A 19,854-nucleotide genomic window follows, 5' to 3' on the forward strand; every position below is an offset into this window, starting at 1 on the left:
CACACCCATTACTCTTGTTTGAATTACCCATGAACTCGTCATTGCATGTATGGAACACATATCACAAGAAAGAGCGGAACCGGAGCTTTGTAATGATGCTAGTTGCATATTTGTACATACCGTTATGAAGACAGATCGAACTTCTGCAAAGCAATATCTTTACTTATGATAATTTCATTTCCATACTCCTGCTTCTCGGTTGAATAAGTCACGAAGTCCCTATCGAAAATAAGCAGCAGACCTTACCCTTTCCGATGATACTAGTTTCTCTGTGCGACTAAGCGTTGTAGTGTAATCCGGTTTTGAAAATACAGCGAATTTCTGCATTGTCTCCAACATAGGGCTGACATTACATCTTACTTTGTATGAAAAATAAACACAAAATAATGTATTTGCTTTTCATTGCAATGATTCAAAAGTTGTGGTCAAACGACGTGCGCAGGCTTTCATAAAATAAAGCACATTCTTCATTCAATGATTCAGTGACAAGACTTCAGAGAATAAAAGGGACTAAGCACATATTTTTTCAAATATTTATTTACTATCCACAATATAAATCATCTGATCAGTGTTTATCTGGGTAGTGTAAGCCATTCTGATATTTAAGGTTCTTTAAAGTGGACAGTGGAAAACATGTTGCAAAATGATTCGTTACAACACGAAATAACACCATAATAATGCATCTCATAATCTCCAACTACCTCAAACACTGACAACAACCCATGCATTCGAGAGAAATAGTCGAAACGTTGCGCTTAACTTGAACTTTTCTTGAAGCAGCGGTTAAACGAGGCTTCGAACGTCACTTGTGGCGTCTTTCGCCAAAACAATACAAGCCCCGACACGGGGGGGCGTGCTTCATGTTTTTGACACAAGCTTCGAAGCCTCGTTTTCAAGGGTAACGCTACGGGGTAGGCCTTTTCTAAACGTAGCACCCCCTCTAATCGCTCCTGGGTAGGTTACATGAGCTAAAATGCACAGAGACAATGGCCCACATCTACACATGCAAGACCTTTTCACGTATATTTTTCGTGAAAAATGTGAGCTGACCGCCTTCCTGTTTACTTTCGTCCGTTTACATTTTGCTGCACCCTTCCTACCCTTCGTGTTTGTTTCTGCTTCATCCGCTGTCTTAACACGAAGGCTAATTGTGTAGAACCCTGGCGCATGCTGTCGGCCCAAACCGGCGACCAAGTGCACTAGACCGCCTTTCCGATGTTTGGCGCTTCCCACCTATTGCTTCTTCACTGGTGCAGTGGTTGCATTATGATATGGTTTACTTGATGGCTTGACTACAATTATGCATCATTCATTAACCAACAATTTATATAGCTGGATTCTTACAATGGGTGGTAGTGTAGCTTGGTGGTTAAAGAAGCAGGACTCGTAACCGAAAGATTGCTGGTTCGATTCCCCGCTGGGGCACTGCTGCTGTACCCTTGGGCAACGTAGTTTACCCACAATTGCCTCAGTAAAATATCCAGCTGTATAAATGGGTAACGTTGGAAAAATAAATACAAACTGTACGTGATGTAAGATGCTCTGGATAAGAGCGTCAGCAAAATGCTAATAATGTAAAGTAATAATGTAGCCTGCACTTACCATAGGAGAAATACCCTGCTTAAAGGTAATCGTTCTTTCCCCCACACTGTCTGTAACGAAATAACAGTCACTTTTTGATGACCTACTTAGTTAGCTAGCCTGTTTGCGATCGGCACTGTCAAGGATGTATGTTGGAGTGTGCATCTTTAAGTATCGTACAGCTGTTTTGTGTATCCGGGGTTGACAGGCGGAGAGCTGGAAAAGGAAGTGGGAGAGAGACTTGTACACATGTGTACACATGTAAAAATACCAACACCTCCTGTTCCGCTCAGTTATGTAATAAACGTGATAACTGGAGCGCAACGGCTCTCGTTATTTGACAAGCACCAAGTACGAAAAAAATGCAAAATCGCAAGGAAGCAGAAGGCTGCTAATCTTCATTCTAGCAAAATGTTGTTCTTACAATGAGGTATCATACCAGAGAATATTCAAACTCATGCCTGCCCATACATTTACTAATATTGCTGGCATACATTATTTTTGTTGCTGCCCTGCACACTCATTATTATTGAATTGTTTTTAATGATTTTCAAAAGGTTCACACAACAACTTTAACATCTACTTTCTCATTCATCGCTGTGGTCAGCTAACGCAATGTCCGCAGTCCCAGCTGCCATCATTCAGCACCGAGATGGTCAGGTCACCCTGAGAGGTTTGGTGGTTGACTCCAAGCCCTTTTGCTGGTGATTTTTGGTGAGCTTGAGTATGAAGTCCTTCGCCTGCTGTGGATCTTTGAAGCGGGACTCTTCCATCCGATGTAGTAATCCTTGGCTCTGCCGGTTACCTCAAGCCAAACCGGACCCCCTCGCATCCACGCAGCAAACAACTGATCTCATTGAAGGCCGCTCGTTGTTTACTTACTGCAAGGGTGAAGTCAGGGTGAATACCAATTCTCTCTCCATCGGCCATTGTCACTGTTCTCAACTGTGCAGCTTTCTTCATTATATTTTAAATGGCATTTAACCACAATGGCCCTGGGTGGCTGGTTATCCGCTGTAGGATTGCTGCGTAGCGGGCGGTGAGCCCGATCGAGCAGAGGGGTTTTCTCAAGCATCAGGGCATCTCGAAGCACGTCAGCTACAAACAGCGTGGTGATTTTTCCAATATCTCGACCCTCTTTTACCCCCTATGATGGGGATGTTGCAGCGTCGTGATCTCGCCTCCAGGTCTTTGTTTCGTTCCTTCAACACTGCCACTGCCTTTCATTAGCTTGGACACCTGTTGCTCCACGGAGACGATGAAATCCGAGTGCCTGTTAGCTGCAAATTCACATTCATCGATTCGGCCCTCCAGTGCCTTAACACTGTGGATTGGGCTACAGCTTTTTCTTCTATTTTAGCGAGCGGGTCTTCCCGCTTCCCGAGAATCTTGTTTTGATCATTGGACGGGGCTGCCGTAGTTCATGTATGCTTGTGTGTGTTGACACACAATATCCTGCCTGTTGTCTTAACACTGAGAGGTTGATGACATTCAGGCTGAACCTATTTTTATTTTTATTGTTTTCATTATTGTACATCATTGTTACGACTGTTACATACAACTACTCCTACAACTAATCATAATAATTATTAAAGACACCGTAATTGGGATAATGTATAATTCTTCTACTGCATCTTATTTTTTAATGTTGTAATTTGACATTAACACAGATTACGTTGTTTAAATATAAATACGATTGTAAAGAAGTCGAAACTACACTCGGTTTAGCGCACTGACCATGCACAGATATACGGTCATACTTCCGTGTGCTGAGAATAATGGTATAACTAGTGTCTTCCAGCGCAGGAATGTGCACGAGCCGGGGTGGTACTCGAGCAGCGCATGCATTCGGAGAACAACAGCTGCGCTCTCCTCTCCCAGCAGCCACCGCGGCCACTTGTTGTCACGGTTTAGGCGACTCCGGGGAGGCCCTTGCATTCTGTGAAAATAGCTGAATATAGACTGCTAGAGATCGCTGTATTCTTAGAAAAGGACAACGCAAACGGATTCCGGTACGTTTTGGAGATAAGATCAAGGTAAAGTAGCAGCATTTTGGTGATAGCCGCCGCAGATATTAGCTAGCCAGCTATCGGATGTTCGATTTTTGCCAGCATCATCAATGCATTGCTAAGCTGTAGCTAATCAGTATCGAGCTCGCTAACTCAGTGTAATCAGCATAATCTGGAGCTGGCTAGCTGGCTCCTTGTCTCGCATCGAGTCAAGCCCCGGATCCGACAGCAATAAATGCAGTGATCGCTATGTAGCCAAATACCTCTCAGAGTAACTACAGCATCCTGCAGTCACCGAGTTACTCACCGGTATGCTAGCTGTTGTATAGAATCTAGTTCGCTTGTAAGCTTTGACACAACATGAATAGAAGCTAATTCTTAATTTCTCTTATAAACACAGCAAACACACAGTCTTACTTAGTTAACTACCCTGGTTTCATAGCAGGCTAAAATAGCTAGAATTTTCAGTTATTGGACAAGGTATGTATGCAGCAAACCTAGTGGGGTATAGAATGCAGCTAGTCATGTCAGCTACATGTAAAGCGCAGGCTACAGTAACGTTAGATAAAAAGCTGACTGGCGAAGAAATTAGTGGCTAGCTAGTACATAGGAAAGTGACATCGGAGATGGTAGGCTTGACTGGCTTGTCTCCTTCATTGGGCCGGAAATGCTGACATATCTAGCCGTCTTTTGACTAGCCAGATATTTAAATGCAAAGAGGGATGGAGGATGCTTTTCAATTTTCTGGCACGCTAGCTCTCTAACTTCATTTAATCTGCCAGTGCAAATCGCTAGCTACCTAAGCACATTGTATCAGAAATGTGGTTATGTTGCTACTTTGTTAGCTTGATAGTCTAAACTATTTAGCCTTTCGACCGACACAAGCTACCCTCCTTACTGAAGTCACCGTATGACGCCATGCGAAAACTTCCTTGGGCGGGCTGGAAGGGGGTGGGGGAGACACTGTAGAACTGTCCTGGAGTCATTTGGAAGGCGTCTCTGCTGACGGAGTAAGGATACCTCATTAATCAGCTAACGCTGACTACACTTGATCAAAGCATGTCAGGTTATGAAGAGCCTAGTCCCAGACTAGTTTGCTAGTCCTAGGCCCTGTTCACACCTGGCATTAACATGCGTCTTGGGTGAGCTGATCGCTAGTGGACAGCTCTAAGTACGTCTGTTCACACCTGGCATAAAAATGCGTCTCCACATGAGTCTCGAGTGACCACTTGTGATCGGATCTCACTTCCCCGCTCTATACGCAAATAAACACGTACATATTTCCGTTTGCAAATGTAAATTTACACATTATTTAAAGGTCTGTTTGAACGAATCTTGATATGACTGTCACTATGAAATAGTGTGTGTTGTATCTCTAAATGAAAACCTAGTTGACTAGCAAGATAGATTACGTTCATCACTGAAATTAAATACCCCACACTCAGCTGCAGCTGATCTTTTGTTAAATTCTGTTTATCGTTGGAAAAAGCAGAAACGCTAGATTAGGCATGTCACCATACCAGAAATTTAGTAGTCGATACCAATACCAGTGAAATTCCACGATTCTCCATACTGAACTCGAAACCACGGTCAAAAACAAAACAATAAATCCCATGTACTTCAACATACACTCCTTAATTAAAAACATTTGAACATTACAAAAAACATCAGTGGCATGTAGCCTTAAAGTATTTAAAACAAACAATACTGTGCTTAGTTACAAACAATCAACTTTTTATGATGGTACAGCATTTCAATTGCAGTACCCAGCCAAGACATGAAAAAAATATGAAACTAAGAAATAGGCCTATATATAATAATAAAAAGAAACAACTATTAACATTACAAAAAAGAATGGTGGCATGGTATTTTCTGTGCCTCTGAAAAGCTTCTGATATGGTTGGCTGTGCATGTGTTTGCTACCTTTGCTCCTGCCTCTCCTGGTCGACACCCTCCTCTGGCTGATACTGTGAAAGGAAAATTATGAGATTTCAGTTATCAGGTATAGGTCAATGACTGTAAGAAAACAGCAGAGGCTGCACACAAAATGTACTAACACAAACACACACACACACCTCTATATACTCAGAGTGCAAGCAGTAGTTTAAATTTACTGACATGGTGACAGACCATTAGTCCGGAAATATTTATTTAAAATGCTAACGTTATATTTTGTTGACAGATGAGAGAGAAATGTGATCGTTGATCACAGTTTTGGAACGTTAAGCCACGTCAAGCGTTTTAGAATGTCCCCTTGATATTCATGATATCGTAAATCTTGACTTCCACAATAGTCTACTAACATTTATTTGTAGAACTACAGTACTTCACGTGTAATTCATAATACCATTTTCCATGTAATATATTGCATTACACCTTTGGGGCTTGGAAGCATTTGAGGTAGCTTGCGAAGTCTAGTTGTTGCCTGTTGTCGCACTTTAAAACCCTTTCGCATTTGACTTATTTTTCATGCTATGTAACGTGTGTTAGGCTACGTCACATGGTTCGTTATGTTTTCATTAGCGTTATTAAGCTTCTCATAGTTTTCAGTTGGCATTTGCTATATTTTTTAACGTTAAATTGCTGTTTCCTCAAAGCTAAAATTAATTTTTCCAATCTCCTGTTCTAAACGCACCGGTTTTAGCATACGTGCTAAACAGCTAACCACACCGGTGTGAACGCCATTGGCGCGCAAATGAGTACATACTTCCGCTTACGCAGAGGACGTCAGTTGAGTAGGCGGTCGTTCAGTGTGGCCCAGGACACATTTGCGATCACACTGCTAAAAGAATGTGGCCATATGCAGCCCAGACCATCTCCGAATGTGGTCTGAGCGATCGGATCTAAACGCGTCCTCAATGCGTCTTGGATACATTCATACCTGTACTTGGCACTGTTGTGGTCGGATCACCCAAGACGCATGTTAATGCCAGGTGTGAACAGGGCCCTAGACTAGTTTGGTACTTCAGCCAGTACATTCTTTTGTCGGAGGGTCAAATGTGTATAGCTACTGTTAAAACAGTGAATGATCTTGTAACTAGGTCTGACCTGACAAATGCAGTTAAAGTTCAAATCAGTAACATTAACACACAAGAGGATATGTTTCATTGCGGTTGTTGGCACAACTGCAAGACTGCGAACATAACCCGTGATGCAAGGTGTATAAATTATTTTTTAAAAGCCGTCCACATGCCAGTTTAAAATAGTCATCGTATTCTTAAATCTCATATAACAAGAAAGGCAGGATGCTCTCTGAACTTAATTTATAAATTTAAGTGTCTTCATTGCACCAAAGAAATTAGTCTGCTGACATTTAGGGCAACTGTTAGGCCTAACAACATCGCTACCTGACTACTTAAAAATGCAACCAAAATTACGTTAGTAAATTTAAATGTGTTTACTGGGAACTCCATTTTGGATAATGCATAAATATTGTCATCCTAACAAGTCTTGTTGCTAGGTTGCACACCTCCTACTTCATCTATAGCAGCTAGCTAGCAGCACAGCTAAGTTAGTTAGCAAGTTACTTTTCTCTTATACACAAATTGATTCATCATCAAACATAATTCATCCTGTTTGAGGAACCTGCAGAGATGCAGAATCATGGTGGCACACCCATTGTACCATAAATCCACAGGCCATACAAGGAGATCCATTGTTCCCCACACCCCTATGTAGATAGAAAGCTTGACAGTAAATTTCTGAGTGCCAATTTGTTAAATTCATAAATATAGTTAGATGTGGTTTGCGAGGGAAAACTGTATAGCTAGCTCATTTTTGAAGGGCAACGTGTTAATTATTTATATTGAATGCTGACTGCCATTAGTGGAGTGGCTTTGGTAATATTTGTAAATGTATATAATTGGTGGTCTGTCTCAGCTGCTGCTTGCTGGCACATGCTTATCTCTGCTAACTACACAAGGCATCACAGTTTGTTACTGATTGCAGATTAATATCGGCTGAAGTTTCCACCATGCCTTCGATGCCAAGTTCAGTGATCACATTGCATAGCTAGAACTATCTAGTATTGTGGCTAGTTTTATAACTAAACTCAGTCAGTGGTGGGTTAGGTAGCATTTGTCTCAGAAAAGATAAGACTAAAACTAGAGCTGGCACATTCTCGTACTAACACAGAGATGGCTTCTTGAATGCATTTCAGTTTTTTACTTTCCATTTGTTTTTCTGTTTGAAGGAATCTGAGAAATGGAGTCTATTGGATGCCCAGTCACACAGGCAAGTCCTTCAAATGCCGACGTGCAGGTGCCGAACTCTTCAGGTGGAAGTGGCTGGGAAGTGACTGACATGACTCGATTGCAGCGTTTTTTGTGCTTTGGGTCAGAAGCGGGCATGTATAGTGTCAAGGAGCAGCACCTCAGCGTGGAGAATGCACAGGTGCTGATCCGGCTATTAGAGGAGGGCAGGGGCTGTGAAGTGGTTCAGGAGATAAAGAAGTTCAGCCAGGAGGGCCGAGCGGCGAGGGTGAACCCCGCCATTTTTGCCCTCGCAGTCTGCTCACAGCACTCGGATGTCAAGACCAAGCAGGCGGCCTTCAAGGCCGTGAAGGAGGTGTGCCATGCTCCCACGCACCTCTTCACCTTTGTCCAGTTCAAGAAGGACCTGAAGGAGGTGATGAGGTGCGGCATGTGGGGGCGGGCCTTGCGGAAGGCTGTAGCAGACTGGTACAATGAAAAAGACGCCATGAGTCTTGCGTTGGCAGTCACCAAATACAAACAGAGGATCGGCTGGTCACACCAGGACCTGCTGAGGCTGTCTCACATGAAGCCTGCAAATGAAGGTGATTACCAATACTGTCTGTTCACATTTTATAATGCCAAGTGTGAAGCCGTTTGCGTTCGATCAGCAGGTTGTGCTTCCAGTATTTTGTCTGCTGGTTCATGAGCATTCCTTCAGAGCAGGCACTGTACAGATAAACTGGCTTTCATGTCTTAATGGTTCACTGGTAGTGAAAGCAGTAGTCTCGACAGCACCTGCTCCAAATCAGTGTCCATGAAGATGCAGTGTGTGCATGAAGGTGTGCAAATACCCATGCTGTTGGCTTATAAATTTGAACCTTTCCCTGGACAATGGAATTTCGGAAGTTTATGCTTGCAGAGTTAAATGTGAGGTTCGTCTGTTTGCATTTGTCTTGTCATTTTGTTTTTCCAGATGGACTTTCTAAGATTAGTAGTTTTAGTGGGAACTAGGGACTAGTAGTTTTAAAGGGAACATATTTTTTCCAGTCAGTTCTGCAAACATACAGTTTAACTCATAAAGCTTAAATAATTTCAAAATATAGCTTCTGTTTTTGATTAAGCATCTCCTTAAACAAAAGTAATTCTAAATTGAAGGGAAACTGTGATTCTTTTCTTGGGACTTGGTATGTAAGTGTTAAAAGATTATCTAAGTAAGCACATCAAGATTTGATTAGATAACTAACAGATTTGATTTCAGGTATTACAGTGATCATTAAGTATATAACAAAAGGATGGAAGGAGGTGCAGGCAGCGTATGGCGGCAAAGAGAATTTGGATGAAATCACCAAAGTCCTCCAGTATCTGGAAGCAGTGGAGAAGGTCAAGCACTCTGAGGATGAGCTGGAAATCATCCATTTGATAGAGGAGCACAGGCTGGAGCGAGAGCAGTTACTGACCAACCACCTGAAGTCCAAAGAGGTTTGTAGCAGCACACTGCTGTAATGTCATTTATTTTGGACATTGTAGCGATCGTGCCAGTGAGCTCTTTTTAACTGGATGTTTTCTGTTTGATGCAAGGCCAAGCATGCTAGAGGTGTGGTCACTTTGCTTCAGTTCCCAGTTCAGACTCTTGTCTACAAGCTGCCTCACCTGGCACAATATGTTCCTCCCCAGTATCTTGCTCAGAGATCTGTATGAGGTGTATACTTCAGTGAAGACTATGGAGACATGATTAACCAAACCGGGTTAGCTCTGGTTGTGTTTTTTTAGGTGTGGAAAGCCCTGCTGAAGGAAATGCCAATCACAGGATTGCTGAGAAACCTGGGTAAGATGACTGCCAACAAGGTCCTCCAGCCAGGAAGTGCAGATGTTGCAGCCGTTTGCGAGAGGCTCCAAAACGAGTCGGCCCTGAAAAAGGTACTGATAGGGTTCATCTGCTTAGGGTGGCTGTCAGGCTGTCCACACATCTCCACAGTTCAGTGGAAATATAACTACACTGTTTGGATTGTTTCTGACCCCAGGCTAAACTTCACCCCTTCCATATCTTGGTGACTTTGCAAACTTACAAGAGAGGCCATGGAAATCGAGGGAAGCTGAAATGGGAGCCAGATGACGACATTGTCCAAGCACTGGACAAAGCCTTTTACAAATGTTTTATGGTAAGAACAGTTCCTGTTGCTGACGAGCCTATTACTGTTATCAGCATATTTTAGTTTTCACCAAAAAAGAACACTAAGGGTTGGTCCTAGTTTGTATTCACGTTGTTGCACGGAAGTGACGACTCTCTGACAACCAATCGATGGATGGCAGTAGGTGTAGCTCCATCCTTTACAAACCGTACCACCGTGCTTGGTACCCCAACAGAAGGGAACCAAAAACCAGCACGGTACAGTACGCTTATTTTGGTACGGTTCGCAACTTTTGATGATGAAAACATGAATAATTGCGTACCGTACTGTACCGTGCTGGTTTTTGGTTCCCTTCTGTTGGGGTACCAAGCACGGTGGTACGGTTTGTAAAGGATGGAGCTACACCTACTGCCATCCATCGATTGGTTGTCAGAGAGTCGTCACTTCCGTGCAACAACGTGAATACAAACTAGGGCTGTCAACGTTAACGCGTTAACGCTTGTTCACGATTAATCTGGAAACATTAATGCGTTTTAACGCAAATTAATCATATGATCAAGTTTGACCGCAACTCCCTTCCGTAATTCCAGCACGGATATTTACTTTACAAAGGCATTTTAACCCTTTCACGCGTACGGTCACACCGGTGTGATTAGCCGTTTAGCGCATATGCTAAAACTGGTGCAATTAGAACACTAGATTGGAGAAATTCTAGCTAATTTTGGCTTTGAGGAAAAAGCTATTTAACTCTAAAAATATAGCAAATGCTAACTGAAATCTATAAGAAACTTAATAACGCAAATGAAAACATAACGAACCATATAAGGTAACACACGCGCTACATACCATAACAAATAAGTTACATGCGAAAGGGTTAAAATGAAATTTGCCGTTCAGCACATCTGCGTTTGCCACGCCTTTCAGTAATTCAGCCAGGTAGATATCCGCGCTGGAATTAAGGAAGGAAGTTGCGGTCAAACTTGATAATATGATTAATTTGCATTAAAACATTAACGCATTAAAGTTTCCAGATTAATTGCGAAAAAGCGTTAATGCGTTAATGTTGACAGCCTAATACAAACACAAAAGTGTCTTGCGTTCTTCGCGCGCTTTTATGATGTCACGCAACTTACCTAGTTGACGCAGCAATCGCCATCCAGCATACGCCCTGCCTATTAAGTAACGTACGGTTGGCAGTGGAGACACAAGCCATACTAGGGTTTACCGTACCAAACCGTTACGTAACGAACCGAACTGTACCATACTGCTTGGTGGAAATGCACCATTTGATAGTCATGGTATAAAACATTTAGTTTTCTGCCCTTTTAAAAAAAATTTTCTCTGGTCCCTTGTGAGGTCATAGGTGTGATGTTCAATACAAACTGGACATTGCATTAGGATATGTCCTAATGCACCCCTTGTGTCAAAATGACATGCTAATGCTAGTGGACACTTAACATCAGCTATGAAACAGTTTACACTCTACTCTGATGCTTGGAACTGTTTGTCCATTTCATGTCCATGTATAGATAATTTACTGTTGTTCTTTGGAGGGAGTAGTGCACAGCCTGTGGTTTCTTTGTTAGCAGTTGACATTTCAGTTCTGCACTTACCAATAATTTAAGTGTGTGTGTAAGGATGTGCATGTGATTTATTGCTGTGTTGAACACCTTGTCTTGTTTCTTTGTTTGTTAACAGTTTAAATTTTAGTCCTGCTTGCCCCTTTAAGGATGTGTATATGATTATTTGTTGTGTTGAAATACTTAGTCAATCTCCCCCTGCCCCCACCTCCTGCACTCCCTCTCAGAATGTCGAGTCCACCGGGAAGAGGTTTGTTGTGGGGGTAGATGTCAGCGCTCCCACGAACACGACAGTGTTGGGGAGTTCCATCAGTGCTGCCACCACAGCTGCAGCTGTGACCATGGTAAGGCAGTGCCTGCCCAAATAAGGAGCAGTTAGTGGCTGAAGTATTTGCAGATTGACAAAGAATTCTTTCAATACATTATGAACTTGCTTAGCAGGTACCTTAAGACATGCTAAGTATGTTTTATACCTTACCAATTTATGCACCTAGTTGTTCACTGAAGCAGTTTAGGGAATATCTGTACTCAAGTGTACTATACCAGTGCCCCACTTAGGAATTTTCATTGTAATGTAAAAGTTGCAGGCTCCATTTCCTGACAGCTAAGCTGCCTGCTGCTATTGTTCTTCCACTGTTATTTTTAGCTGCGTTTATTTGTTGGACATATTTTGTCTCCCACACATCAAAAGATCAGAGTCCTTAGACATTTAAGTCCATCTTAAAATTTTCAGTTTTATTCATGCAAATAGTGTATGCCTAGTTTATAGGTCTGTAGTCCTTTGAGACAGAGGACAGCACAGCACATTTTATGCAAAGAAAGCTTTAAGCTGATAAAGATATCAACTTTCAGCTGAGATTGTTGCCTGTTCTAAAGCTTTGGTCACAGCATTTGAAGCACACGATTGAAACCTGCAACCTCTGTTGTGGGCAATATCAGTACCCTGTATTCTGACAGACACCTAGTGACAGTTTGCTTCCTCTTGATTTTTTCCTGACCATGTAAAGTAACTAGAAAAAAACTATTCTTGCATTAGTGTTTAAATTTTTGCCTGACTTCACACTTGTATGAACCATTTGTCATTTCTGCTGTCAAAATTTGCTGGGATTGGCAGTAGCTTGCAGAGAACCATAATTTTGTTGGTATTTCAATGACTGTGGAGATGGAAATAGTTTTATAGTGCTGGGTCCATGTGTGTTTAATTTGTTTTGAACATATTTTGGCTGAAGGTTGTCACGCGAACAGAAGTGGATTCCCAGGTCCTCGTCTTTTCTGAAGGAGCAGTATCTCCCTGTGCGATCACCACAGACATGTCTCTGTCAAAAGTAACAGAGGAATTGGTCAAGGTGAGAATGTTCAGACAACGTAGGGACGACATTGCAGGAAGCCTGCAGCATCTCTAAAAGAAGATATAACCGCCAAACGGCAACCAAACTCGCTCGGTCAATTTGTGTTCACCACACAGTGCGATTCATGCTTGGATCTCTCTTTCTCTCTCTGTCTCAGCTTCCTGCCCTGAACACTGACTGTGCCCTACCTGTCCTGTGGGCCACAGAGAATGAGAGGGCAGCTGACATCTTCATTGTCTTCACCAACAATGACACCTGGTTTGGGAAGGTCCACCCAGCAGAGGCCCTGAGGATGCACAGACATGTATGTATGAGTGAAACACTTTGCACATGTCCTGTAGCTTTTTCCTACATGACTTTGTGTATGTTTAGATCTGGTATTACAAGCAGTCTTTGAGTTGAATAAGGGTTACATTCTGGAAGTCACTACGTAACTCTGATTTTGCACAACTGACTTTACTCTTGAGCTTGAAACTCTGGTCATGGGATGGTTAACTTGAGTCGCAGCATGGTCATCTGTTTGACAAGCAAATAACCCTGAAGCAACTTTATTTCCAAAGTTCTTACATTGAGCATTAGCAATACACTTGAGTACTCATATATACTAGGGTTTCACCAGTATACCGGCTTTTGGCTAGTAAAAATTCCATTTGTTTGACAAATAAAAACCTTATCAGCTGTAATGGCTGACAAAATTAATAAAAAACAAAAAATATTCCATGATAAAACATTGAATTGCATTGAAAATGAAAATTTGCAAATGACCACTAATGACCATGCTGGCAAAGTTACACCACTGCAGGCTGTCAAAATATCAAAATGGATGTCTCCCCAAAAATATTTTTATAAATATGTTATATTCTGTAGGTATGGTGAATTGAAGTACTGCACTATTGGTGAGACTTTCAGTGGGGAATTCAGCCAAATTTTCCCCCGACTGGTCAAAACTGACAGGGATTGCTTACATCATTGTCATATCAAATGTGCTCACTTTTCTCTCTAAAACAGAATAATGATGGCAATTGGCACTCCCCTCAGAGAGGACAAAGTTACGAGGTTGATGAGAATCGCTGGCTGCTCAAAGGATTTTGAAACTTTCAGCTCTGCCAAGGCATGCAGTGCACTTGACAGCCATGAAGTCACAGCATCAGTAGATTTCAGAAATAACTGCAACCTTTGTTTTTAAAAATAGCTGCAATATCATATTTTTCAGTATATATACCTATCCAATTGATCAGTTTTAAGGCCAAAAAAGATATTGACTACATGTGATCTTTGTTTTAGGTTAAGTTGGCTATTAAACAAACATTGATTTTACTAGAACATTTGGCGTGGTTTTGCATCCACATTATGTATGCAATCCCTGTGTATTAGATTAGTTTTCTGGTAAATTTTCCACTTAAGTAAATTTCTGTGTATCTTGTGAGCCATGTTGACTGGCACCATTCACGTGTATTGGAGACTGATTTACTGTATGTGTGGGTGAGTGATTAAGAATGTCCTTTAGTGAGATACCAGCGAGATCTGGCAGTGTACTTTGCTACTTTTTTTCCCAACGTAGAACACATATCTGTTACTTATGTCTTGTGTTTTTTCCCTGTCAGCTGTGTGGTGTATTTGTTGCCACCATACATGGGTTTGTTTCTTCAACTAAAAAAAAGGAAGAAACCCTTGTAAGGCAGGGCTTTCTATCTAGCCCTGCCTTATTGCATATGTATTTGTTTGTTTCAGAAAATGGGTGTGCACTCCAAGTTGATAGTATGCGGGCTGGCTGCAAACTGCCTGGGCGTGGCGGACCCAGATGACAGGGGCATGCTGGAGATCTGCGGCTTCGACTCTGGGGCTTTGGACGTCATCGGCAACTTTGCTCGGGATCTGATCTGAAAGTGGCACCAGGGGAGGGGGGGAACAAACAGACATTTAACAGAACTGTGAGGTGGACTGAATTTTGTAAAGCACTGTGCCCCAAAAAGAAAAACACTAACCTTTTGCAAAAAAAAAAGAAAGTAAACATTAAATTCTAAATGGTGCATATATCAGTTGCCTAACTGAGTAACTGAAGGAAAAAGAAAAAAATGATTTAAACCATTTTGTGTCCAGCAGGCTGGACAGATCTGTGTATTTAAATGAACAATGTTAATGTTATGGACTGGGGGTGGGGTCTAGGAGGGAGGGGAAGCGTCTGAGTATCAAGTTACATTGTAATGTAATTTTTCGTGTAGGGTTCATGATGCAGGAGATGCAGGAGGGATTTCCTTTTCAAAAAGCTGAGCAATGGCTAAGAGAAGGGCTGGGTGGATTTTACTGTAACAGATGAATCCTTTAGCTAAAACATTACATGCGTGCTGCTAATAACTAACACTTGATAGATGAAGGTTTTTGTGTGCCAGAGAATGTAAACTACACAATACTTTTGTAGGTTTTTTTGCAACACAATATGATGTTGATATCCATGATATATAATATCATGGATATATGTGTCTACAGTCAGGTCTTACTTCCTGTTTTTTGCTTTTTATGTATTATTTCTTCCCTTCCTAACTGTCATTCCCTTGGCTCAAACAGCTCAAGGGGGAAAAACTCAATTATCAAAGTGGAGGAGGCTGATGGCTGGTATTAAATGCTCAGTCAATGAGAGTCATGTTGTAATTTTTTTTTTTTTCTATGGTGAATCGCACAGTCGGAAAACATTTAGTTGCAAGAACAGTGGGATCACTCTGTTTCCGAGCAGTTTCAAATTCCTTTTGCAGTTCCATTGTTCTTTTCACCTTCTTTCATTCCCAGATATGTCATGTTTGGTATATGTTACCAGTGGCATTTTCCATCATTGTATTGTGCTTTGTAATGGTCCAGTCAACCTCTTTCACTGTCTGGTAAGATTAAGGCTGCTAGGACATAAGGAACACTGTATTATTGTTGAGGAATTCAAAAAAACACTAAAATGGAAACGTAAGAATGTTAGTTATGCAAAACTAATTTAAACTAATGTACCTGTAGTATTTCACTACTGTTTAGATGTAATGGATACAACTGAATGTACCTTTGTAATGTTTATGTATCTCTCTAGATTTGTGTTTTAAACTGAAATCCTTTATACTTCTTCAAAATTATGAGTTAAATAAACAGGAAAAATAGTATTGCTTCACACTAAGGGGTCTGTTGAGTCAGGACAACAGATTGAGCAGGATATGAAGAGGTTGAATGAGAACTTCCATTTGGCAATTCAAAAGTAATATTATTCCCTTTGGTCATAAATTGCACAACCTTTTTATCGTTTCCTCTTTTTTGGTTTGCCATTTTGATTCCATTAAATTGACCCCCTGACTAGAAAATATGCACTATATATGCAATATGCAATATATATAATATGCATGTCACAATGTAACTTTGGTTTCAGCTTCCTCTACAAACTTGTTTTTTTGAAGGACAAGAAAACAAGTTTTTGGCTGTAGGTCTTTATGTGCAGATGAGTGTTTGAGTCAGATTTCTTCCAGAAGTATGCTGGCCTGTTTGTTTGTCAGGCAATAAGCTGCAGGGTGTCTGTGAATCTGAACCTGCAACTCACTTGCTACTCCACACACTCGCCCTAAGGCCATCTGAGGTGGTGTTTTCTTTGTAGGATTTGAAGAAGAGGTTGAAAAGCCAAATGTGTCATCACTATACAACTGAAGCATTGATGTTGTAGCCTTTTTTGGATTCTCAACCAGCAACTTGAGATCCACTTTATATTTTAAAGGGCCACATTGTTGTTGTCTCTCTGAGCTTAGTTGTTCAGTTGTATTAAAGCATTAGATGGTAGGTCTAGTCACCTGTTTGAGGCTTACATCAGTTGCTTGAATGAAGGGGCTCTCAACTTTTTGTGCAACTCCAGAACCAATGTTCACCACTGGCCATCACTGTGAGGAGTACTGTATGCCCTCATCACTGAGAGACTATAGAGGAAGTTTTCAGTTCAAGCTAAACCCAACATGCTGTCACAGTTGAAAGAGTATGTATTATATTTTTCATATTAGACATCAACAACCTTTCTAATAGATTCATTAAAAAGTTTTTCTTTTCCCTGGTAATTGTGGAATGTTCAGTCTGCTCTGTTCAGGTCATTTTTGTCTTTGTAACACTGCTTATGGGTTTGGTCAACGTCTGTGAAATCTCGGGTACATCAATCTCATGTACTGTAAGTGTTGAACAATACATTTAAGGTACTAAGAACACATACTGTAGCTCCCAAGTTTGCCACCCCCCGCCGCCGTCGCCCCTGCCCCTTATAGTGTGATCTTGCAGGGTTTCCATAAAGTATCTTCTGATTGGATCATCTTAGTGTTGCTTCTGTCACACTCAGTCTGGTTGGTCCTTGATGGGTACATTTAATCATTTAGTTGTCCATTGTGAACTTGAGAGGCAAAATGAAAATAAGCTTTGTACACTAAAATAAAAAAGCCACTCCAAATTTTTATGTTTTATACAAAAGTGTTACTGATGACCGAAGAGTTCACAACATAAGCATAAAATTTTATTTAAAAGGAACTTGTTTTTTTGCAGAGAGCATAGATGATTGTAGATGGTGATAGAGTTAATAGTAATTTGAGTCTACTGGTGGAGCTCATAGTTTCAGCAGGCAAGCATTAGGGTGCACTATTCTGTCTCAGGAGCGGTCTTCCCTGTTAATGGGCATCTGAGTTGCCTGAGCTTGCCATCAGTAAAGACCCAGCCACACCTTAAAATTCAGATGTGGCCATTTTACAATAAACTTTCACTTATGATATAAAAAGGTTTTAAAACTATTTTAGCTGCTAACAAAAATATAAACAGGAAAAAATCATCTATGTTTATATAAACTAAATTAATTTAGATTCATTACTTTGGTGCTGAAGTTTTGCCCATCTACACCCATCATAATGACATCCACCTAAAATGTGCTGTGATTACGTATTTTGTATATTTCCTATTTTACAATAAGGTTAAAGTAGACTTATGCACTCAACAGCACAAGAGTAATGCTGTACAGTTGTTCTTGTAAAAGACCAGTCAGACCCAGCACAAAACCACCTGCTAGTGACATTGTGCGATTAAAATACATACGATTACAGTGCATATACAGTACCCTATCTATTTATTCATACCCCTGTCTAAATGAGAACAAAAACTTTATGTGAAAGACAAATATAAAATGTAGATCTTTTTTCTGCTTAAAAACAACTATACTGTTAAGAGTTGACACTGAGGATAACATTGATTCCAATCCCTGTAATTACTACTTCATAAATCCTCCGCTGCCATGGATCACACTAACACCGGCATGACCGGCAATTTTGAATAAGAATTTTGACCACTCCAGTAGCAGAATTGCTCTAGATCCTTATGGTCTAGTGCTTTTGTCTTTGAACTGCTTTTTTTTTTTTTTTATTTTGAACCACAAATATTCAATTGGACTGAGAGCTGAAGATATTGATGATTAATTGGGAATATTTATTTTGTTCTAAGTTCATTTGAATGAATAATTTGAATCATCATCATGCTGGCATTTCTGTTTGCAGTCATTTTGGCCAAAATGTCCTTGTGTGAGTTGGAGTTTATAACTCTTTCTAACTCTGTTTATATAAACAAAGTCTCCAGACCCACAAGTGCAAAACAACCCCAATACATAATAAAACCCTGACATTTCAGTTGGCATAAGCTTTAATGTGCATGTAAAAAAGATCAATTTCATTTCCATGTGACATTTTTACAGTTGTTATTATCCATGCATGCACCTTGGGTCTGTTTGGCACTTGAAGGTGCCAGTTTATTTATGAGATGTCCAACTGATTGACAGACAACCATTTATTTTGCAGCCCTGGGTGGCAATGTAGGTTGGCATTTTCTCAGCCTTACATTTCTTAGTACTGGACATTACAATGAAAACTGGTATCCAGCATTTTCTGATTGAACTTTCCATTGATGCTTCAAAAAACAATGTTGGCGTAGGTTATTTTGCTGGACTTTGTTAATTTGTACATGACACAATCGAGCACCGAACTTGTCAGCACCTAAGCAGTCTCTTGACACAATGTAATGGACACAGCTTTTGAAATGGGATGGACACACCTAACATATTTGCCCTTCAAAGTTTGTAGCCTACTATTCCCTCCTCGTGACTGAAACTGCATTCCTGTCGGCAACACTAGACAGCCTAGGGTGCATTTTAAAAAGGCTTTTCATAATGCTATCCTGTGCGGATGCACATGTAGAACCAAATAATACCCAGGCAGCTTTTAACGTGCACTTAGAAGACTCTTCTCGTTTAATACGGCCGTCTAGGTCTCGTCCGTTCTTATGTTGCACTCCGTTGTAGCACCGATCTAGGAGTTCCATATCTATGTCTGACACAATAACTAGCAGATCCCAAACACTGGGTTTTTAGACTGCCTGTACCTCTATTACACTAAAGAGTGGGCGTTTGCGAACGGATTAACACGGTGCGGAATTTTATAGGTCTTTGTTTAATGGTCGTGCCGGCATTACAGCAAAGACACAGCCATATGCCGCCTCTGATGTAGCGTACTGTAAGGTCTAGCAGCGTGGTTTGCGATCAGGCGCACCGTGCGAGCGCTGTAAGCCGGAAAGCACTTTGGGGCCTGGCGATCTCATTCTGCGAAGGCTTCTGAAGATGGCGGACGTGTTGAGTGTTCTTCGTCAGTACAACATCCAGAAAAAAGAAATCGTCGCCAAGGGAGACGAAGTTATCTTCGGAGAGTTCTCCTGGCCGAAAAATGTCAAAACAAACTATGTCATTTGGGGGTATGTCAATGCCATCCGTGGCCGCTACCTAGCTATTATTAGACATTAGATCCTGGAGAAAAACTTTTCCCTGCGTTCAGCATGGAGCGATCGAGCTAACTGGCTCACACTGTAGGCAGCGGCTGGCAAGCTAACTATTTCTTAATCACAAGACCAAGAATCTAACAATGTAGCTAACTGTTTGTGGCTTTACTTCATTGTTTAGCTAGGTTCGTTGTATGGTTCTCGTTGTATCT

At 41.1% G+C, this 19,854-nt stretch overlaps 2 protein-coding genes across 4 annotated transcripts in view; both read left to right on the top strand.

The window, feature by feature from the left end:
- Positions 1-3,486: 3,486 nt before the first annotated feature.
- On the top strand, positions 3,487-15,616 carry ro60 (Ro60, Y RNA binding protein). 2 transcript variants are annotated; one of them, XM_036554373.1, is made up of 9 exons: positions 3,487-3,617; positions 7,783-8,385; positions 9,042-9,262; positions 9,554-9,700; positions 9,805-9,942; positions 11,720-11,836; positions 12,722-12,838; positions 12,999-13,145; positions 14,573-15,616. In XM_036554373.1, the coding sequence occupies exons 2-9, from the start codon at positions 7,794-7,796 to the stop codon at positions 14,723-14,725; spliced, it is 1,632 nt and encodes a 543-aa protein (XP_036410266.1). In that variant the 5' UTR covers positions 3,487-3,617; positions 7,783-7,793; the 3' UTR covers positions 14,726-15,616. The 2 variants fall into 2 exon arrangements, with proteins under 2 accessions (XP_036410266.1, XP_036410267.1); XM_036554374.1 differs by having other exon boundaries at positions 3,487-3,593.
- Positions 15,617-19,192: 3,576 nt separating this feature from the next.
- cdc73 (cell division cycle 73, Paf1/RNA polymerase II complex component, homolog (S. cerevisiae)) overlaps positions 19,193-19,854 on the top strand; it is a 71,363-nt gene continuing 70,701 nt past the window's right edge. Inside the window, exon 1 of one of the 2 annotated variants that reach the window (XM_036553831.1) lies at positions 19,193-19,618. In XM_036553831.1, the coding sequence (XP_036409724.1) occupies positions 19,488-19,618 (131 nt within the window). In that variant the 5' untranslated portion in view covers positions 19,193-19,487. The remainder of the gene's footprint in view (positions 19,619-19,854) is intronic. The other variant, XM_036553830.1, reaches the window with a different exon arrangement.

This window comes from Megalops cyprinoides, chromosome 20 (assembly GCF_013368585.1).
Source record: "Megalops cyprinoides isolate fMegCyp1 chromosome 20, fMegCyp1.pri, whole genome shotgun sequence".
Lineage (NCBI taxonomy): Eukaryota > Metazoa > Chordata > Actinopteri > Elopiformes > Megalopidae > Megalops > Megalops cyprinoides.